We start from the raw sequence: 23159 nt of genomic DNA, 5'->3' as shown, positions 1-23159 counted from the left end.
TTAGAACACCGGGACAGACAAACAAAACATATTTTGGAGCAGGTTGATAAAGCAAGAACAGATACAAGACATATCAAATAGGCTCAAAAGTCCCAGAAGCATGCGGCACCAATTAATATTTTACAAATGAATTGAAAAATGAATATATCAGTAAGTCGCATCTCGTACTAGCTCGTATCTGGCCGTTTGTGAATAAAATTGGAGTCACGCTTCCATAGAATATTTATATACAGCTTCAGCATGTAAACACTAAACAAAAACAAGCTGCTAGAAAAAAAACATTCACATTTTGATTCTCTGTTGAGAGCTTTTTGCTAAATAGCAAAGTGCTTACTTTAATCCTTTATTCTGAGACATGGTTTAAATTCCATTGATTTAAAAGAAGAGAGTGAACAAAAAGTGGCAGATTACCTCTCCCCTCCGTCTTCAAATAACATCAAGAAGCAATGGCAGTGAAGAAAGAACCTTGGAAAACCCCCAAAAAGCTTTTCCACCCCGCAGAAGCAGAAATACAAGACTGGGAGATGAGGGTACTATATAGAAGGCAGAGAAAGAAAGAAAAAAAAAAAAAGTGGTTTCCTCTTTGGGTTAAAAAAAAAAGAGAGACAGATGGCCGAGAGGGAGAGAAAGAGAAGCGGAGGACAAGCTATAGAGCCGACATTTTAACGGCTGTTGACGCAAGGAGTGAGAGAGGGAGAGAATGAGAGAAAGAGGAGAGGGAGACCGAGGGAGGGAGGAGAGGGAGGGAGGGACCCAAGCGAGGCTTGGCCAACACACTCACTTCCTCTCTTACCACATTCTATGACTCGCTCGCTCGCTCGCTCTCTCTCTTTCACTTTGTCCCACTGCCTCAAACTTGTATCATCATCCACTTTCTCTACGCATGGACTTCTCCATCTTATTCCTGAGGGCTCCGCTGTCAAAACAATGATGGGTGTGACTTCCTGTTCCAGCGGAAGTACAAGTGAGCAATCCTTTCCAACAGTTTTTTTTTTTTTAACCTAGTGTTTTATTTTATTTTTTGTCCATGCCCACAACGGCGCACACCGCCATTTTTTCCGAACATGTGCGTGCCTCTAAAATGATCACTACCACGTGTCATGCCGGATTTGTGCCAATCACAAAATTCGAGCCCTAAATCTGTGCAGATTTTTGGTACAGTTGTTCCACTTAACAACACTTGAGGGAAACTGCAAAAACCCAGGCGATTTGAATGCATCAATCAGAATGAGACCAACAAAAACATGGCAATAAAATGGATCATTGCAGCAAAGTTTTTTTGGTATGTGCAAATATCAAGTGTGTAACGCATTCTGAATTTGAAGTATTTTTTTTTCCCCACAGCATTTTGTTGTTACTTTCAAACACACATCAGCCTTTGATTTTTTGCGTGGAATGCTTGTGTTACTTATGACGTTACGTACTAAACGCCAACTCAGTCCGTCTGTGGTGTGAACGAAACGCATACCCAAAGAGACCCGCACGCACAGAAGACGAGACGATGTCACTAAGTCACAGACTCGCTCACAGCGCAGTGTTTACGCAGGGTAGTGTAGCGTGTAGGGGCTAATCTTTTGATCGCTTCATATCTACAGAGGAGCGTTGCGAGGGGAAGTATAAATATTTGGGGGAAATGAGGCGAGGCATTTTTATCTCCAGGGACGTCTACTACAGATGTGTAGTGAATTAGTAATAGAAAGGTCCACCAAAAGAAAAAAAATCATTCTCATAATATGAATTAAATCAAACTACAGTGTGCAGTGTTCACCGCCACTGTTGCTAGGTAACATGGTCCGTTGAAAGTGAAGAGGAGCCAAAGCAAAGACTTCCTTCTTTTTCTGTCATTTCAGAAACACATCTCAATCAAAGTCTCATAACCTAGCCTTCATTTTCAACACTCTCCTGAGCTCTTGGATGATGTACGGTCATTGAGATTCACATCGTGTCATTGATGGGGGTTTGGCCTGAGCTTCTCTAGCCCACTTTGCAATGCTTGCGGAGAAATGACGTAATATGCGGATCACAGATGAAATCTCTCTCTCTCTCTCTCTCGCTCTGTCTATCTGGTGTTTTCTGAAAGAACAATGAGGCTAATGCATGAAGCTAGCTGCCTGTCATACAGGTGTCACTATACAATAAGACGTCTCGCAATACACGAGACGTGGCCTTCAAGGCTGCCACTTTCCAAGACTCACAATGAAGATAAATACAGCTCCCAGGAAATTCAACGAATACAATCCAAGCCATATGCTAAAGCGGTTGACGATGCACAGCCAGGGGGGGGGGGGGAGCTTTGTGGTGGCTGTGTCGGTTCTATAAATAGCAAACAAAGTTCTTACCAGGGCAGGCCACTGTATGTGTTTAGCCTTGATTCCCTGCAGCAGGCCACCTACTCCTCCTCCACCTGCTCCCGCTCCTCCTTCCTTCCTCTTGGCCCAGACCAGCTGGTGCTCGAGGAGAAACAGCTGGAAATCGTCGTAGACCTTCACCCACTCTCTCTTCTCCCATTCCTGGTCATCAAATTCCACGTATACCTGCAAGACATGACAGAAATTGATCAACAAACGACATTTGCAATCATGATGGCCACGTCACTTGATGGATGGATGGACGGACGGATAAATAGAGGGCATCTTGTATGAACTGCAGCTCTGTATTTGAAGTCAATATATTTAAATATATAAAAACCATGTCTCGGATCCATAAGGAGAGTGAGAGCATGCAACAGAGATCAGTGGGTGCATCCATCCATCCATCCATCCATCGTCAGTCAGTCAGTGCCCCTCCCCTCCCCCTCCCGCTGGATCGGACTACCGCAGTCAAAGGAGTAATCACTCTTAAGCCAGCAGACAGCAGCTACGTCAGTCTGTCCTTTGTTTACTCTTCCTGCCGCCTCTCCCTGTTTGTCATTACCTCAATCTATTTTTCAACTCGGCCATTGTGTGCATCTTCTCTGAATATTGATCATGGCAGCGACTCCCTTTCTTCTGAAGTCAGCCTCAGAACACACACAGCAATCTGACTGTTTAAACACGGAATAATTGGCCGCATCTCTGTGCCCTTTCAAAACAATTAAAAAAAAAAAAATGTCTAACATAACTGGAGGGTGTTTTGCATGGATGACATTGTAGACATCCCCACTAAGTCCAAGGAGCATCTCAGGACAGCGCTGACCACCTTCGCCCATCCTCTTTGAGCAGATAGTATGTCACCAGCCCGGCAAACTCGGTAAAAGATGACAATCGGAGTCATTAAAAAAAAAAATTTAATCCTCTGAAGTTTCTCAGGATCCTGAGCAGTCATCTTTTTTTTCCCGTTGCGTAATAATAATTTGATATAACCCCAGCGACATGCTTTTTTGATCATAGTCTGAATTCATTAATAACTTCAATAAATATGACTTATTATAAAAGACGAAGTGAAGCTCCCACTGGATGTGGTGCATGAAGAACGAATATCTTTTACACAACACACACACACTCTCTTTGTTGCCATGACGCCGCGAGAGGCTAACAGCAAAGTAGCGACACTGCCAACATGGGCGTCATTGACCTGTCGGGCTGACAAAAAAATCCTCGAGTAATTTGTGTAGCTGTTTAAAAAAAAAAAAAAAAAAAAGCCCATTTATTTACTTGCGCACTGTAAGAAAGAAGTCAAGATAGCATCAATTGTTCCGTGAGAAGGCCAACTTCAAAATAAAACTTAAATTGCTAACTAAAAAAGCTCTTATCAATCAACCACCAATCTTAATAACACATTTTTATCCCAAAACAAAAGCACACTTAATTATCATATTTTGCTGCCTGACACTCACTTGAGAGCTTTCAATGTTCAGCATGAAATGAATGATAAAACAATGAGTCATAAAATGACCTTAGCAAATGTGTGGCCACGCACACAACCCACACACACACACACAGACACACACACACAAAGTGCCTGACATACACATTAATGACTCATGTCCTGCTGTCTTTACGACCGAATCACAATAAAGTGAACGACCCTCATATGTAATGTCTGTCTACTGTGCCCAAAAACATTATATGCAGCTGAAAAACATACATGCGACAAGAATGATAAAACTGTCTGTTGCTATAGAAACTGCAGGCAGCAGCCACACACACACACTCACACTCACACACACACACATCAGTGCACATTTTCTATCCACAGTGAGCAGGTACAACAGAAAGAGAGAACAAAGGAGAATGGGGGGAAAACAGCCAAGCGTGAAATATGATCAATATAATTTAAAAAGTGAGGTTATAATTGCTGACACCCTAATCAAGTGTTTTGGAAAGGTTGCATTAAATCTGGAAAGTATTTGTTATGTTACGGCCAATTATTCTATTATTATTATCGTGAGCTGTGTAAATAAAATGAAAAAAAACGTGCAGCACTTTGTTTATACATTAGCTGAGTCTGAAAAATATTTTATTTTGAAAAGTGATGGGATTTTTTTTCCTTTGACTCGTGTGACAATATCAAATCCACAAGCTAGCAAAATGACAATATCATGCCAGAGAAATTTCTAGTAGCTCAACATCCAGTCTGGAGAATATCCGAGGTGCATAAAAGCAGCTTTAAAGGCATTTTTCTCATTTTCTAAGGTAGATTTAAGCGCTCTGTCTGCATTGGCTGTTTGCTTTCAGGTCTGGTGTTGATTGGCTGCGAGCCGCTGCGGTGCAGCCAGCCAGAAAGCTGCTCAGCAGTCGTGAGTGATGGATGGGCAGATTATACATCGCTGCACTCTTGCCCCCCCCGTGTCCTCATAAGTCGAGATGGCATCAGCTAGCGCTTGATATCAGCTGGCCTAACTTGGCCTCAACTGAAAGGACAGCAAACAAATGAGGCGATACCCGCGCACCATCACTTGGCGGAATAGTGACCTTTGCAATTAAGCATCGGATGGCACATGGACTTGATTCAACGATGTCAAAAACTTAAATCTGATGATGTGATAATGCCGTCGAATCGCGAGGCCGTAAAACAAAAGTCATTTCATATGATTCATTTCGAGATATAGCGCTGCTATATTGAGGTGTTCCTCAGGGAACAATGTTATGGCGAGGTGTACTTCAAATCATCCCTGAGGAGAAATATTTTCTTTTTCCTCGGGGGGCATAACAGAAAATAATCGAGAATCCATCCTAAGAAATACAAATATTTATTTTTAAAAACCTAGCAAACACTTTGATTGAATTAAAAAAAAGGACCAAATGATGGACTCCTCCATCTGCTCGTATCTTGAAATGAAAAAGTCCATACAACATGCATGAGGACAGTGAGGAGAAATAAGAGTAGCTGCTTGTGAGGGTTCACTGGTATGTAAATAATTCCAAGCAGAGAGAGAGAAGAAGAGCGCACGTGAGCTGAAGTAATAGTCGATGACAGCACCAAGAGACGTTCCCTATCCTACAAGGTCATACGTATCAGGGAGAAGAAGAAGAGATGATCAAATAGAGGGGGGAAGAGGAAGACAGAGGAGGGATAAACACAACAATGGAGATGGAGAGGAAGAGAGAGGCGACGTAAACAGCCTTCAGCAGCACACTGATGTGATGCTGCCCCCTCTTCTTCTTCTCCTCCTTTTCATCTCCTCGTATGAAGGATGTGTGAGCCCAGGAGAGAAGGAGGGAGGGAGAGGTGAGAGGAAAGGAAAAGGCACATCCAAAAATAGCCCAATGTTGTTTCAGACGCATTCCTGGGAAAATACCGACCGACTCAAACATGCTGGAATGGTTTTTGGCTTTGTGTTTTCCCACTGTCCCACATCCATGGGTTCCTCATTTCTGACAAGCTAACGTATAATATAGTCGACTCCGGCGTGTAATCAAGATGTACCCAATTAAAACGGAAATATGAAAGAACGTTTTAGCAGCGACCAAATCAGGCAAAGTCAAATTAAATGAAATCACACATGCAGTACATTTTAATTATTAAATGGAAAATAGTAGAAACAATGTTCGTCCGTGCTATGGAGCTCAAGTTCTCGTAGACAATATTCTTTTTTTTTACCCTGACCTTTCGCACAATCCCATTTTGTTAAAAATAAAATCTAAAAAATAAAACTTCTTTTAACTCCCCTCATAGTTGATGACACTTCAAATGGGTTTGCCACAAGTTTTGAATTTGAGCGAAATCAACCAACGGGACATTCTCTCGCTGCGTTTCTGTCTCTCTGGATGATAAAGTTCTATTAATAGCAGAGTTGCAAGCAGACAATCGTCGAGTGAAATCTAGGCCAGCAGCTGCAGAGTCTGTATTTGGAAGATCAAGTCTCTTCCCAATTCAACATGTACACAGTGCATAATAGAAATAAGATTTCTTTTCGAAATGCTTTTATTCTAGTCCAGTCAGGTTCCTACTACATACCATCATTCTTACATGGGAGGCTCAGATTACCATCACGTGAAATCCCTGAGGGAGTCCTGGGTTCTACTACACATTCATGTGACTCCTCTGCATGGGTAGGTCAGAGTATTAAAAAAAAAAAATTAAAAATGGACCATTAGCTGGTGAGAGGAACAAAGTTGAGTGAGTGTCAAGCATATTATGACTTTTGGTGACCCGACCAGGGGCCTGAAGACCACACAAATGTATCTCCAAAGATATGCAAAGCTCACTTAGCAGTTAACCAGAACTTCAGCAACATTTGTGATGGAGCGAATACCTATTTCATGAATTTATAAATGTCTTCTCTGATGAGGTCACCCATTCACTTCGTTTGGTCTAACCACAATTTAACCTTGCAACAAAGTGGATAATTAAATTTCCCTGAGCTCTTCCTGGAAAACTATGCAAAAAAAATAATGATATGAGGTCAGCGTGACTTTGATACTTTGCCAAAAGAATATGAATATACTGTATTTCATCAAGGGATTCATAAGCAGGCAAAACAGGAAAGCATAAAAATAGAAATATCCACTGTCCCAACCTGTTGTAATTTGCCACCATCTACTTCTCGTTCAAACTAAATGACGTAATTGCATTGCTTCTTTTATGAATTGAATTACTAATACCTCCGCGTGCAATTATGACTTCATCATGGCAGCAGAACAAAACTTGAAACTCATTTAGACCGCAAAACACTACAGATAATTTAATATCGCAACAAAAATCACTTTGGATGACATTTTTCCCAAGCTTGAGAGAATATTCTTAATCAAGATAATTTGGAGCATAAGTTAAACATATTTAAGGAGATGTGAGAGTGTATTATGAGTTTCCATTTGTGTGTGTCATTCACGGACGGGGATAGATGTTTGTTTTCCACCAAGTGCTTGGATTGTTTACATAGCAAATGCACTTTGTCCTCCTGTGCACTGATCGCTGTGACGTTTTGTCAATCTGTCTACAAATGGAGTATCATTTTCTGTAAAGTCCACCTTATTTATTTTAGAATAGAGGCCCAAAAAATCCAGCGTATGATGTAACTGATAGCTGAGCTCTTGTGTCAAGCATGCATGGACGCAAGCAAGCACGCAAACAAAGCAACGGTATTAAAGTGACATCAATAATGAACTCGCTCAGCTGACAGATACTGTTCCGCTTCTTGGAGGCAATCAAAAATGATTTCAAGTGCAACGTTTGGCTGAGGAACAAACGCAAAGAACATTATAAGAACAAAACATTGGATTGGACGGATTAAATATCGCTGCAACAACTCTAAAATAAGCTTGCACATCAAATGTGGAAGTTGTATGCCGACTCGTGAGGTTCTCATACAAGATACATGAGGTCATCTGACAGTAAGGAAGACAGTAAAATATTTACGGACATCGTCAACACGCTTCAGAAGGTCAAGACCATGAATTAAAGTGCAGATGTTACGACAGTAGAAGCAAACCAAGACAAATCTGTATGGACTAATGAGGCAAATGAACCTTCGGCAGTCAAGGCAGATTTAAAGGGGGAGTCAAAACTTTTCTTTACGATATGTTCGATGCGACCTCACACGTCTAAACGCAGCACTCTTGGACTGTAGTGAACCAAAAAAAAATAAATCTTGGTCAACTCTCGGTTGACAAATTGGTTGCTGGGGCAACGAACGAACGAACGAACGAACGAACGAACGAACGAACGAACGCACGAACGCACGAACGCACGAACGCACGATGGATGGATGGATGGATGGATGGATGGATGGATGGATGGATGGATGGATGGATGGATGGATGGATGGATGGATGGATGGATGGATGGATGGATGGATGGATGGATGGATGGATGGATGGATGGATGGATGGATGGATGGATGGATGGATGGATGGATGGATGGATGGATGGATGGATGGATGGATGGATGGATGGATGGATGGATGGATGGATGGATGGATGGATGGATGGATGGATGGATGGATGGATGGATGGAGTGGATGGATGGATGGAGTAGACTAATAGTTATCATGCTGGACAGACAAGAATGCTGTTATGTACACAAAGAGCTTGCTTAGACACACACACACACACACACACACACACACACACACACACACACACACACGCACACACCATCACATGCTCAAGTTTAGCGGGAAAAAAGACAGCAAGAGCATTGTGCATGTCAAGTGAAACCATCCACAGTGAGCCATCATCAGACAGCCTCATCAAAGACACCAGTTGAGAGTTCTTCGCGGGGAAAATACTCTAACCCTGACCCAGCCTTTATTTCGGCTACTGTCACAAATAAATGGGTATATTTTATTTATATCTTATTAACATGTACTCTTGTCTACCTCTCCAAGTCTTTCTGTCTGCTTCTTTCTGAGATGGTTTGAGGTCAACTGGCTCACGTGTCTTGGTCTCCTGCTACAGCATGTGGGCTTGAAATTCCACCATCCCACCGTTTCAAATTGCATGTTTCCTGGCTCGTAAACAGAGTGCGCACACACACACGCCGTCTGCCACTGACAGACTGACACACACACACAGACAAGCACACACATCTGTTTAATACATGTACATGTACTACAAACAAAAGTGGTGTGTCCTCATCACGAAATAGCAACATTGCTAATAAATTCATATCCTCCCATTAGCGTGTTAAGTGCCCAGTGTTTAATCTAGAAATTTTGGGCACACCCACCACATGTAAATCCTGGAAGTGTATTTATCCTGAGATGTGTAAATGTCACTCAAATCTGTGAAAAAGACTTGGAAGGTGAAGATCATAAAGGGTGGGGAAAAAAAAAGTCTGGTAGTAGTGATATAATCCCTGAAAAATAAATCACAGCAATTTACTCCCTGCCTTCTATTTAATCAAGTCAATAAAATATGTTTTGTTCATAATGTAGCACAACATAGTGGTTGAGAACCCTTCTCTAGAATTTTGAGGAAATAAAAGACTTTTAGGCCATTTCAGCAAGCCCCACGCCAAAGCTCCCTTCGAGCTGTGAAATACTACAGAAATGTGCTACAGTGATCCAGCGGGCCCCCCCAACAAGTGAAGAGCAACTCCGCAACAGCGAGCAGATCAAGAAAAGTCCTCGGAACAATTCAAGTCGGGCTGCAGTTGACACCCGCGGAGAAAACAGAAAGACTACAAGCATCAACACGTTGGTGCAAATATTCGTATATACTGTCTGTGAGCGTGCACACACATGTAAGTCTTTGACAGCCATACGAATTTCAGACATCTGCTGTGAAGGTCAAGTTTCACTTTGTATGGAATGAAACAATGTGAGCCCTTAGCTTAACTTAGCCCTTAACTAATGCCTCGAAACAACTGTATGGTTTCCTCATTTACATATCAGAGTAGTAAAAAAAACAAGTGTCAATCAAATCCTGGGAGTGTCTGGATGTGGTAACCCCTGAGCTGAAAGTTCCAACAAAGCACTCTCTCTCTCTCTCTCTCTCTCTCTCTCTCTCTCTCTCTTTCTGGTTGTGCTGCTGCAGGATGCAATTGAAATTGGAGTCAACAGAATCCACAGAAGGAGTAACAATTTGCTTCTGTAATGTCAACAGAACCAGTTCGACTGCACGGGGCATAAAAAACAAAGGCCTTAGTCTAAGAGCCATATTGCACAGATCTAGTCTGGAATTTTCGGACACTGCACGAGGGCGGCTTGGGGTGTGAGTATTTTTTTTTAAGGATCTCCCATCAGATGTGCCTGATGGGGCTCTGGAGAACCATAATGAGAGTCAAGTGCACAGAAATGATTCCAAGTTTTCTTTCCACTGAAAACAAAAAAGCATTTCTCCATCAAATTAGCGAGTAATATGTTTGATTGATTAACGCACACACACAAGTTATTATCACCACAATGGATCTTTATCCATTCAGAAATCTCATTACGCCATAGGTACTGCTGCGCTCCGGTGACATTTGACAACACACACACACACACCTGTTTGTGTGTGTAAATAGTTTTCCCCTCAAGGCATGTCAGCTGTGATTCATTGTTTTCTTCATTTTTCTTTCTCAAATACCATGCACAAAAAATATTTGAAACTATTTTGAATATTTGCGTCTCCTTATTTCAAAACCCATCATCGGCCATTTATTTACTTAGTATTTTTTTTTATTTATTTATTGATTTATTTAAGGACAAACAACAAATTGCACAACCGTCGGGGTGCATTCGAACTTTTCGATCCCGCTGTAAGCGTTCACACAATTATAAGCGACAATGATGCAACGCAAACGTTAAGAAGTATAAATAAAGACAGCTGGCTCATGTCTGCAAAAGCGAGCCAGAGTAACCACCGACAATCCCTTTTTTTAGCAACCTACTGGTTACGCTCTCGACCACAACGCCAATTCATCCAAGTAACATATGTCAATGCCTAGGTATGCTTTTATTTTGACGGGAGCTGTCAAATGACTTTTCAAAGGCACTTTAAAATACACTATTGTAATGCGATAAAGAATCGACGTTTGGATCAATTATTGTCACGTTGCACGATCAGAAATGCGCCACAGGTGAGACTGTCGTGAAAGCGCTCTCCAAATATCCAGCTACATTTCTTTTCAAATATGAAATAAGCTCCAATTGACGACACTAAGCACAGTTGCGAACGATCTCCGATGGTATTCGTGTTCTCTCTGCGCTGCTCCATTGTGCCGTAATCCAGCAGCGAGGGGGTTAAATTGTATGCAGTGGGTGAACTCAAAGGAACTGGCCTTCACGTGGCTAAGTCGCTGTTGCTATGGGAGAGAGGCCAGACAGAGCAGAAAGAACTCCCTCTCGCTCTCTTTCTCTCTCACGTTCCACTTTTCTGTCTCGTTGGCCTACCCTGCTGCGCTGCATTTCTAAAAAAGACACGGGTAATGACTATCCGATGCTTTCTCTTTCATTCTGTTCAAAATAAATATTCATTCTCTTACTGCAGCTCTGAAGAACATCAATCGAGCGTCGCTGTAGCTCCTCTATCCGGTTACGGGTTTCTTTTTATGCTTATTTTCATCTTGATGGTTGCAAAAGCTAATGAGATGTTTATGAAAAGGGCCAGTGACAGTGTGTTTGACTCAAATCATGTACAAGCTGGATGGAGAACATGACTAGTCATAAAAGATGACATCTATCTTATAGGCAAATGGTAAAAGTCAAGTTGGAAAAAATAATTGAGCTAAATATCAAAGATGATTTCACAAATGTTTCTTCAAATCTAAATCAGAACTTTTAACAAAAAAAAATGCTGGAATGGATTTCAAAAGCAAGCAAGGGACAACTACTGGCATCATTATAGAAAAAAAAAAATGTCTGACTATCATTTTCCTTTGCGCTTCGGGCGAGATCATCCCTCCGGACCGTGGCAAGAAAATAGAGGCTCAAGAAGATGCATGAAAGTTAAAGAACAGCCTTTTCAGGCTCAAGAACTCAGAACCTGTAGCTCCAGGTTTGTGGAAAAGAGACCAGGCCAAAGTCCATTCTGGGCAGTGTGCAAAATGGTGACTAGTAACAACAAATGGCTGCTCAACAAGGCTACTAACATACCCTTTACAACTTACTAACATATTGATTTGTGCTTCTAATATTTGGTTGAAGCAAATTTTGCTGTGATATACAAAGGGTTTTTGGAGAAAGCACAGTAGACCAACTAGCAGCTGCTCAGTAGTATTCCCAGGGTTAGCCTGTGAACCTATAGGAGACTTTATGGCCGCCGCCACCGCCGCCGTATGTAGTGCAATGGAGCTCGTGTGTGTCAGAAGGAGAGCTGGAAAGAGATGGGGGAGGGTACGTTCAGCAAGTTGCCGAAGCAGGCAGGCAGGCAGGCAGGCAGGCAGGCAGGCAGGCAGGCAGGCAATTCAGCCCATCCTGGCTTCGGATTACATGATGTTTCCTTCTGCACCAGCCAAACAAACCACCAACTCTGCGTATCCACTTACGTGCTACCCGAACACCTTAAAAGAAGTGCGGCTGTCACACGGCAACATTGCAGTCAAATTGGAAATGAATAAATACAACTAAAGAGGCTGGAGTTTCATTCGGATTTACCTTTCGCTAATCGGAAAACCCATCGTGTAAACAACTATAGTCAAGTTGCATCACATCTACCTGGTGGTCACGTGACGACAAATTTGATCGACTGCATTCTTGCTCACGATTTTATTGAGTTGAATTTTTTTTTTCTCTCTCTTTGGCCACTTCGGTGAGCAGCAAAACATCAGTGAAAATAACATCCACCAGATGTTTCTTGATCCACTGAACAGCTGGAGATCAGAGGTTACGCCAGGCCGGTGACTTTCTTTTAAAGTCGTTGAACATTGACCGATCTTATTTGGATGTTTTAACTGCCATGCATTAAAAAAAAAAACATTGTATTGCGACTTTACCATTATTGGGTGGACGGGTCACGCAAAAAATAAATGTATTCAAACTATGACGTCACAATTCAACAGCACGGAAAAAAGACTTTCAACACCAACACAACACTCTTGAGTACCTTTGACCTATATACAACACAACTTTAAATACTATCATTATAAAAGGAGTCTAAAACGGAACAATTTATATACATGAGCACAAGTTGGGTCAATTTTCAACCCTGCAGTTTTGAGGGTGTACAGGCAAAATGTTGTCTAAGTATTTTTTGCCTCAGCGGCATTTGTTTGTTCTCCCGACAAAGCTTGCTATTCACAAGCCGACACACGTTGGCTCCGATGCGGCGTGGAAATAATATCTTGCTTTTGACTCTCCTGCTGTATGTGGAAGGTTCTCTTCCAGTCCCAGGTTGGGATTTTGTGCTGATTAGCAACAAAGTGAACGTAGGGTCACGGCCATAAAAGCAAACTAGAAGTGGAGCCGCTGTACACACGCAAACATACAAAGGAGACTGTTATTGACAACAAAAGGCTCCTCTAGGCAACAGCCCAGAAAACTTTTTTTTTCTATTCACCATTATGAAGACCATTATGAAAACCATTATGAAGACCTTTATGGGACTTATGTAATACGGGAATTTTTGTGATTGCTTTGTATTCGGGATGACTTCTATGACTTAAAGATGCTACGATTTCAATTCACGAGTAACATTTACAAACATCCTGGACGATTACAAACCAGCAAAACATTAATTGTTGGGAAAATTCAATATACAGTCTAATCATATTGACTTATAAGACTTAATATTTGTAGTAGATTTGGCTTGTCTGACCAGAGACTTGTCTTGACACACTTGTTCCAAATCTAATCTCCAATCCCTCTGCACTGTATTTACTAAGCTAGTTAAGCCTCTTGCTAATGAGAGGGTGCCCTATTGTATGGAATTAAAGCAGAACACTACGCCGTCCGTCTAAGTCACATCACACACAAAAAAACTATTCTCCTTGGGAATTAGGGAAGCCTGGGTGTTGTATGATACAAACAAATGAACATGGTGTACATGATGAGGCTTAGAGCGAGAGATGCAAGACAAGACACTTGCTTATTAACAGCTTCACCTTACTGCTCCGGCCGGGTATACATTTTCAAAAGACAGGCATGATGATCTGAAAAATATCATTATGCTGACCCATAAACTATGCATATCACAATGTGTTTGTTTTTGCTTAAGATGCCATGACGCATTGCCAAATTGTGCTACTTGAGAGCAAACCATTCTGAATGCAGCATAAATCCAGAAAGTCATTATTACATGAATGTGTGTCATTTAAGTGATCAAAACATTAAACACACATACAACATAAAGCAATGACTGTGAAAACACATTTCTGGTACCGACAGTTCGTTATATCTATTTATAGTATGTTTTCGTGAAATCATTTGAATAACGTGGCATACATACTGCAGCTGTCGACAAAGTGACAATATAAATATTGTTTCGTGGGCAATGTGTGGAATGACAGAGGAACACCTCTCGATCATATCAAACGGAATAAAGTTAAAACACAGACATGAAGTTGCAGACAAAGTCCACATTCATTTGAATATCTCCGAAAAGAAATCTGTGACAACTACAAATAAGACATTTGAAAATGCACACATAACTGCAGTGAATGCAAATCACATTTTATGATCAAGTCAAGATATTTGGCCAATGCGCCGCATATGGATACAGAAGCAATCGGAACAAAAGAAAAAAAAAAAGGCATCAACACTGCATTATCCAGAAAAGGGTTTGTCAGGACAAATATTTCATTGTTTTAGGCCAATAAAAAGAACATGATACCTTCTTTTTTTAAAGGCGATAATATATTTCCCACATGTTTCAAAAATTCAACACACATTACAAGAAGATTTTAGACTGCCCATTGTTCGGCCTGCAGCAAGAAGACACTGTTATGTTTTTCCGAGTCTGATCATTTTTCTGCCAAACTGTCCGAATCCAAAGTGTCAGGAGAAAAAACACACCACAAGCTCACTCTGTCTATTTCATTCATAAATAACTTCTCCTCAGAGCATAGATTAATTAAGGGCTAAATTGAGAAAGCTAACCTTACTACCTCGGTCAGCTGATTTGCAACATACAGCAGATTAAAGCGTTCAGCTGCTTGCTAGTCAAATTCCTTCACATGCTTTACAATTGCAGCTACACAGCTTACATTCCGAGTGTATATTATTGTTTATCACTCATTGAATGGTAAGTAATCTCGGGCTTGACTTCAACTTTGGCTTGACAGTCGTTATACATATGCATAAAGAAAGAGAAAGGTGTTTTTTTGCGCATAGTACTGTCTAGACAACCGTGGGTTTCTTTTCGACAATTGCTGCTGTTAACTCTGCCAACACCCATTTATTTGGTTGCTCAAGTGCTTTGGTAAGCAAAGTTCAAATCTAAAGGTTTGGGTATGTAAAGATTCGTCAGGGTTTGAGTCATGTATTAAGTTAAAAAATAGTATTCAACGCGAACGCGCGCGCGCACAAAATAATGTCCGCCTTACTGCATTGCTTGCCTGGCTGGCTGGCCAGCCACCAACCAACCAACCGACCAACCAACAAGAGATTTCTCCCAATGGCTTAGCATAAAACAGACAAGCAGTGTTTTCCTTACCGTCAAGTCGAGATTGTCACTGTCTCGATGGTTCACAGCTCGAATGACACCGGACCTCCACGGCCACCGGGCGATGTCGCCGATTTCAGGCGGCTCGTCCCCGCTGACACAGAGGAACCTCTTCCCGACTAGCTCCGGCCGAGCCTCGAATGCCATGGCCCCCTTCGCTGGGCGAAAACCCTCCCTCGGAAAAACTTCCCAACTACGACGCCCTTACAAATCAGCCTCTTACGACATTAATAAGGTGTTAAGGACGCCCGCACTCGAAGGAACATGAAAAACGAAGGCAAAATGGGCAAACAAGCCGTGGGATTTAAACGTAGTAGTCTCCACCCGCTTGAACGTCAGTCCTTTTTCTCTCGGCTTGAAAAAAATACGGTGGAACACTGAACCGCATCACAGCTACAATTCATGCTAGTGTTTCTCCGCTGGATCCTACAGCATTCACAGACCGCAGCACGATAGTGTCCATCCGCTCCAATCCATCCGTGCTATTTTTCCCGAACACGCATCACAGTGTGCTTTCCTGTTAATATCTTTTAATAACAGAAATTAATTTTTTGCGGACTGAGCACGAATGTAAAACAGGTTTAGGAGCCAGCATGCACTTTGCTGTGCACTATTCTGATTTGCACAAATGATGTGGACTAAGATTTCTATTATGGCCTCGAAGCAGACTACACCCAGAACTGGTCGCAGGTCACATATAGAGACCATCAGGGACTTCAAATAGCCTTGGGCATTAGTTGCACATCTTTGATGGATCATCTTGGCACAAAGTACCCTACTCAAATGATCTCAGTGTACCTCATGAATCAACATTGCTGGAGTGGGGTTCACTAAACCTGTCAGCAAAAAGTTTGGAGAATTGTTTCTATTAGGAAAATATAAGAGATGAGTTAGTTGTGATTGTTTGGTTCAACAATTGTGATGCATAATTCTTATTCTTACTACCACACTTAACCTACCCTAATTGTATGTTTACCTAATGTGTGTATGCTTAATAACATTAACCGGGACAATCTTCTTGAAGTACATGAATTTAAATATTTGAGAACATTGCACGTATGATATTACACAAAGGTTTAGAGTACCAGTTAAAAACTGAGTGCCCTTGGGAAGTACATTTCTGTTCAACTGTGATCCATTGATGCCATCCCAGACAGGCTATGTGACCAGAGAAGCTCTACTGGGAATCTCCCTAACACTGCTGCAGACTGCAGCAACCACCTTCATGAATAACAAGTAGCTATGAATCCATCACCCACAACCCTACACACTCTCATTGCACACAAAGCTTGCAGATATTTACATGCAGTCACAAACATGCACATCGTATGTCAAGGCTCACATGCCAGCTCAAATCAAATTATACCTTGGAAGCATTTTTAACTGTAAAGTGATTACATTGCAGATTGGATCATACCCAACAATTCAAGAGATATTTTTCTAAAAAGCCTGTATTATTCAAAAATGCCCTCTGATTGTTCATGATTGTGAAGATACCACTACTGAGATAACCATCTTGACTTTCTACTATCTTTTATTTTCACACAACACATGCACAAGACAGAATAAAATTCTGCATCTCTTGGGAGACAGATGTTATGTAATAAAAACACTTAAAAATACATATATTTGCAGCTTAGTTACAAATGATCACTAAGCTTCACCAGCCAATGAAAATTGAGATATGCTGTAAACAGCTTAGATTGGCCAATAGGAGTTGAAAGAAGGTGAATTCGTTTATCATGACGTCAGTAGCTATTTGAGTGTTGTTGTGTTGCCAGAAACCGAGAAGCAGTCGCGCAAGATAACTCGTGGATTAAGTCACTCCAGAAAACGTCGGATAGAATTTTGTAAATCATGACCACACCAGGAAAGGAGAAGTAACATTCCAGAAAAATCGAGTGGCTGAAGCGCAGCTAGCTCGTGGATCTCTTCGAAGTTTAGGCAGACCTTGCAAGTTTACTGTGGCTTGGCTTCAGACATCATTTCGGCAGCTCTACCTTAGACCCAGTCCACCACTCCAAAGACAAAGAACATGGTGTCCTGGATCATTTCAAGAAGCGTCGTGTAAGTACAAAATGATTAAATGATTCAAATCAACGAAATGTTTTCACGAGGTTCAGTTTAAGATGACGGTTGAAGGGAGTTAGCTTTGTTAGCATACCGAGCTAACTAGTTGCCGAAGCACTTTTTTTGTTTTTTAGCTTTTATAGGTTACCTTGGACGACGTTATTGTTATATCTGGATATTTGTGTTACCATGATTATATAAGTGGTGATTTGCGAATCAGTCCAAGATGATCTCGTTTATCGATGTTAACGTTCATATTGTCAGCGAGTCATCCAATACCTTGCGCTGAGTTGGAGCTTGTTATGTTTCGACATGTCGATCTGTCAAGGAGTGCCAGCTCCAGCTGGAATTCTAAAGGCCAACCCCGCCATTCCACATTTAGGCAAAACCGGCATCAAATGTAGTAGTTTTGTTCAAGTACAGCTAATTCATGAGCTAACTTAAGCCTGTTACATTGCATAACATATTGCATAGTGATTGTGTACTATAAACAAATAACTGAGGCTATAACTTGTATCATTAGAAATATGTTGTGCTCTCATCAATTATTAATCATCGGTTATTTGTTTTTATCATGCAGGCTTGTGTTTGGGACGCTTTATCCTGCATATTACTCCTACAAAGCTGTCAAGACAAAAAATGTCAAGGAATATGTAAGAACATTTAAACACACACATTGATGCTTGCGAATCTGACATAAGGACTTGTCTGTATCGTGGTATGAGATGAAAAAGAATATTTTTGAAAAAACAATCCTCCTATATAGGTCCGGTGGATGATGTACTGGATTGTTTTTGCCCTCTACACTGTAGTGGAGACCATCACGGACCTTACACTGGCATGGTGAGTTAACCATAATAATATATAGCTAGCTATAGTACCAGATATTTGTCCCACACCACTTGGATCGATTGTTTGATTTGGTGTTTTGTTCATCTCCAGGTTTCCTTTGTACTATGAACTGAAGGTAGCATTTGTGATCTGGCTCTTGTCCCCTTACACAAGAGGAGCAAGTCTCATTTATAGGAAATGTCTGCACCCGCTGCTGTCTTCCAGAGAAAGGGTGACTAGATTTTCAATGCCTTTTATGTACGTGATCCAGCTGTCCTGAACAAATGTCCTGTTCACCATCTTCCTCTAGGAAATAGATGAGTACATCGTGCAGGCCAAAGAACGAAGTTACGAGACCATGGTGAACTTCGGCAAGCAAGGCCTCAGCATCGCGGCCACCGCTGCTGTCACTGCAGCTGTCAAGGCAAGTATTGATGTTATTTTCCATGAAGCTATCTAGAATGTTCAGCTGTAGTTTATTTATTTACATTTTTGCTTTCTGTCTACTTTCTGGATCTACGCTTGGTTAATGGCAGTGGACACTGGTTTGCTAACATGGCAAGTTGCTGCATGGGTCTGCTTCTTCTTGTTTCTCTATACTGACCTCCTTCTTTCCCTAGGGCTTTTGTGCTTCACCAGGCTCCTCTGGGAGGTAAAAAGAAATAAATCTCAGTTGCATGGACCAAACCTTTCCACCATTTCATACCAGCATTGTTTTCATGTCCTCATGTCCATGTCGTGCTCACAATGATCTGTCCACCAAGTACATGGATGCATTGTTTTTCTTGAGATGGTGTCCATGAGCAAGTGTGCTTTTCTAGATGGCGTTTTTTTGGGTGTACTCGATTAAAAGAAGCAACTGTGGGTTTTTCTGTCTGTCCCAGGGTCAAGGTGCCATCACAGATAAGCTGCGCAGCTTGAGCATGCATGACCTCACGCAGATCAGCCAGCAGGACGGCAGAGGAGAAAACCAGCTGTATCGATACACCGCCCACGCTGGCAATCCAGCCGCCAGACGAACTCAGAGTGCTGATGTACCTGATGATGCAGGTGGACCAACACGCACTTTCGGATTGAACCCCGCCCCGTCCTTCATGATGGTGAAGGCGCTACAATAAAAAACGACAATTCATTTTTTCAGAATACTTTTACGACCAAGACGACAGGAGCGACGACGACACCGAGCCGACTTTCTCTGAAGACGAGGCCGTTTCTCAAAAAGGACTGAGGCGATCTCAGAGTGTCAGGCTGACACGGGCCAGAGTCCGCAAAGATGTAAGCCACGCTTTTTGGAACGTGAAAGTCATCACCGTTTGATCCTACGGTTTCATACAAGCGTTCATTATTTTTCGTCTTACTAGGCTCGCTATGGATCACTGAAGATTAAAGCGAAGAAGAGACCAGCGCTCAGCTCAATTAATTATGGAGCGTGAAGATTCTTCTGCTGACACGTATACACACACACACACACACACAGATACACTGCTGAGTAGTCAAAGATATTATCTGTCTGAAATGTGACTGTTGAAATATTTTTATCTAGGGCTATTCAATTACGAATATAATTGGGCCAACATATAACACTTCTAATGCCACAAACCTTTTACGAAGTGGAAGGATTAACTCATGCTCACCAACGCAGATTTGTGAATAATATTTGAGCAAGTTTGGCCTTTTCTGTACAATCGTACAGCACATGGAAAAGTCTTAATTTTTTTAAATACTACAGCCCATGAAAAATTGGAGCAAAATGTTATGTGCATTCGTATTTTAAATAACTTTTAATAAGTCCTGAGCATGTCTGATCTTTTTTCTCTTTTTTTTTGTAATGTTTGGATTAGAAGGGCTTTTATATTATCCATAGCTGTTTTTGTATATGCATCTCATCCCAAAGCTTTTTTTAAACTGCTGTTTTGTTGCTTGTCATCTCAATTTTTATCGGCGGCGTCGCAAGTAGGATGCTGAACACAAAATAGTTGTATGCTTGATAAATCAATGTATTGATACACTCCATTGAAGTTATTGACTTGATGGCATTTAAAATGAGCTACAGTGGAAATTACTTGGCTCCTATTTCTTTTCCAAAATGGAGGAAGATGCCGAAAGTTGATGACAATGCTTATTTTATTGCTTATTACTGACTAGATTGATCATGATTATTATCTCAATCATACATCAGTATCTAATTTTTATTTTCTTACTTGACAGGGTGAGCACAATGAACATAGTAATTACATTTGATGTATTTGGAGTCTATTTAGGAATACAGTTGCTCTTCAGCATCAAACAAATAACATTTTAACAGAAATTTAAGACAGATTTGGTGGTGGAGCTGTTGTTAATTTAAAAAAAAACTACCACCAAGAGGCTTACCTCTGATGTGCTTATAGGAGGAACGTTGTTGTCCGCCCTTCGGCTGCTTGACAAAGTTGTGCATGCAGACATGTTTGTTGATCAACATGGACAGCCACGATTTAGTCTGTTACAGCTTTTGATGAAACAAGCCAAATCTTGTCATATTATCCATGCAATGCACAGAACTGACTAATTATATACCAAAGCTTTGTGTACTTTAGAGTAGTGTGGCTCAGGTTATGGCTAACTGTTTTGTGGATTACTGGATTGTAATTCAATAAAAGTATGGCAATAAAATTTGCGTCATTGTGTGTGAGGAATTTATTTTTAGACTTCTTTTGAAGGGCCTGGAATAAATATATCCCTTTTTAATTGAAGGACCTCCAAATGCATGCATAGATTTCTGATGAAATTACATTTATTTGATTCATTTCATACACAATAAAAAAAAAAACATGCTCTCAAAACATGTTAGTGTGTTAATCGGAGCAGTGCCCCGAATGGCTGACAAAACATTTAAGGTATTTTGAAATTTCGTCATCACTGCCCTTTTCTAACGATCCTTAGCATAAAATCAATCGGAACCCATAATATATCAGGTTTAATGCCACTAATTTCACATCATGTCCTCACAGAGGTAACCCTTGATATGGGATTTTCAGGGCCCCTATGAACTTTATCACGTTGTAAATAATACAGAAATAAAATAACTGTGAATATCCTGACTGTCTTGAGAGCAATTTCTCAATCAAGAATCCTTGAGTTTCGTGACCACACTAATATTTCAATTTAGTGATGATTCACTTGAACTAGTTGTACTTTTTTCTGCTCATATCTGGAAGGGTGAACTAGACCTGGAGGCTCAAGCATCATTTGTGTATTCTGTGTTCAAGATCCAAGATTTTGGTAGCCAAACCAAAAAAGATAGAAATCATTTTGAACCCTGAAATCAATGTTGATGTTAAAAAGAAATTGTTTTTCACAGTTTTTCTTTGTCCAAAAGCTCCTGTAGTTCATTTTGGATGTCCTCTGGCAGCTCTAGAGGAGGCAGGTCATCCAAACACAAATCTTCCTGAGCAGGCATCTCCAGTGGGGGCAGCTGAGGGATTGCTATTTCCTTTCCTTTGCCTCGGCCTTTCCTCTCCTGGTTGCCCCCCGTCGCCAAGGCGGCCCCTGCCTGAGGGAGCACCCAGAGCTCAGAGCGCTCCACAACATCTGCCGCCTCGGCCCGCAGTCGGGTGTTTTCAGATTGGAGCCGATCGTTCTCGGAGCTGAGCCGCTGGTTCTCGTCCATCAGATGGTTGACGAGGCGCCTCAAGTCTTCAATTGTGGTTTGTTGTTCTTCCAGGCGAGTTTTGTCATCTTTGGTGGTCTTCGATCCAGGACAGGGGGTCACAGTTTGGAGGCTTCCCACCTGTCGAGTTTGAAGCTGGTAGAGTAGAGTGTCGTACTCTCTCTCTGTACCTCCTCCATGTGCAACAACATTTGGGGGGACGGTCTGGCCTGCTGACTGGGATGGCATGAGGAGGGCAGAACCCGAGTCAGGTCGGGCTTTCGTGGCCTCCCGACGGGCTTCCTTCTTCCAGCGCTCCTGGATAAGATGCTGCTGTTTAATATGCCTGTCCCTCTGCAACTCCATGGACACACGAGCCTGCAAGCACACAATGAATAGTAGCTGATGTACACAATTAAATTAGACTAAAAAAAAAAGGGGGGGGGGGGTTCGAGACCACACTATGACAAAGACTGAGGACGACGCTGATCCCAAAGTAGCCCTTCACATACTGTTACTTTTATTTAGCCCAAAATCTCACCTGTTTACACTCTGTTGTCTTCATTGCTTCTGTCAAAAGTTCTGTAAAAGAGACCATGTTCTTAACACACATTGTAATGATGACGTCACAGCCCTACCATTTTTATTTGTATTCTAAATAATAGCACGACATAATTGATACCTGCTGCTTTCCCATGGCATGAAATTGCCTCTTCGTACTTTCCAGCAGAAAACAAACGATCTGCCTTTCTGCATTGCTGATGGGCCTTAAGAAGAATAACACATTGAGTTCACTTGGGAAATAATGAAACAAAAGCTGCTCTACTATACAGAATACTCTTTTCAGATCGTATACAGTTGTCTTCAAATAAGTAGAACTTGTTTATTAATAATATACACTAAATTTGGTCAAGGTTATCAGATAGTAACACAATAAACACGACAAAGAGAAGAGTAAGCCGCTGTGGGGGAAGCTAACACAGCTTATCATTGCGACCGATAGTAACGTTAGCCTGTTATTGCAACATCACGACCGAAATTCACCAGATTAAGCGGACTATCCACGACCTCCATGCATCCAAATCTTTGCTGGTTTTCACTGCATGAAGGATGTGTCTGTTTCTTCTGGACTGTCATTCGAACTGAGCCTTAAGTGCGATTAAAAGAAGTAGTGGAGACGAAA

At 41.5% G+C, this 23159-nt stretch overlaps 3 protein-coding genes across 5 annotated transcripts in view; 1 reads left to right on the top strand and 2 right to left on the bottom strand.

The window, feature by feature from the left end:
- Nucleotides 1-15836, bottom strand: part of jmjd1cb (jumonji domain containing 1Cb) — a 31605-nt gene extending 15769 nt beyond the window's left edge. The window contains exons 1-2 of one of the 3 annotated variants that reach the window (XM_049758149.2): nucleotides 15439-15836; nucleotides 2340-2534 (exon numbers count right to left, since the gene is read on the bottom strand). In XM_049758149.2, coding sequence (XP_049614106.1) covers nucleotides 2340-2534; nucleotides 15439-15594 — 351 coding nt within the window. In that variant the 5' untranslated portion in view covers nucleotides 15595-15836. Of the gene's footprint in view, nucleotides 1-411; nucleotides 725-2339; nucleotides 2535-15438 lie in introns of those variants that run through there. The other 2 variants (XM_049758150.2, XM_049758151.2) reach the window with 2 other exon arrangements.
- Nucleotides 15837-17196: 1360 nt separating this feature from the next.
- Nucleotides 17197-21004, top strand: reep3b (receptor accessory protein 3b). Its single transcript, XM_049758153.1, has 8 exons — nucleotides 17197-17514; nucleotides 18098-18170; nucleotides 18284-18360; nucleotides 18460-18580; nucleotides 18659-18772; nucleotides 19233-19398; nucleotides 19490-19623; nucleotides 19710-21004. Exons 1-8 carry the CDS (start codon nucleotides 17483-17485, stop codon nucleotides 19779-19781), a joined length of 789 nt encoding a protein of 262 aa, XP_049614110.1. The 5' UTR covers nucleotides 17197-17482; the 3' UTR covers nucleotides 19782-21004.
- Nucleotides 21005-21099: 95 nt separating this feature from the next.
- On the bottom strand, nucleotides 21100-23104 carry nrbf2b (nuclear receptor binding factor 2b). Its single transcript, XM_049758152.2, has 4 exons — nucleotides 23021-23104; nucleotides 22659-22743; nucleotides 22518-22558; nucleotides 21100-22354 (listed from the first exon to the last, which is right to left on the bottom strand). Exons 1-4 carry the CDS (start codon nucleotides 23048-23050, stop codon nucleotides 21683-21685), a joined length of 828 nt encoding a protein of 275 aa, XP_049614109.2. The 5' UTR covers nucleotides 23051-23104; the 3' UTR covers nucleotides 21100-21682.
- Nucleotides 23105-23159: the final 55 nt, after the last annotated feature.

The sequence above is a fragment of the Syngnathus scovelli genome, chromosome 21 (assembly GCF_024217435.2).
Source record: "Syngnathus scovelli strain Florida chromosome 21, RoL_Ssco_1.2, whole genome shotgun sequence".
Lineage (NCBI taxonomy): Eukaryota > Metazoa > Chordata > Actinopteri > Syngnathiformes > Syngnathidae > Syngnathus > Syngnathus scovelli.
Note: the sequence above shows the minus strand (reverse complement) of the source record. Positions and strands in the feature narration are given on the sequence as shown.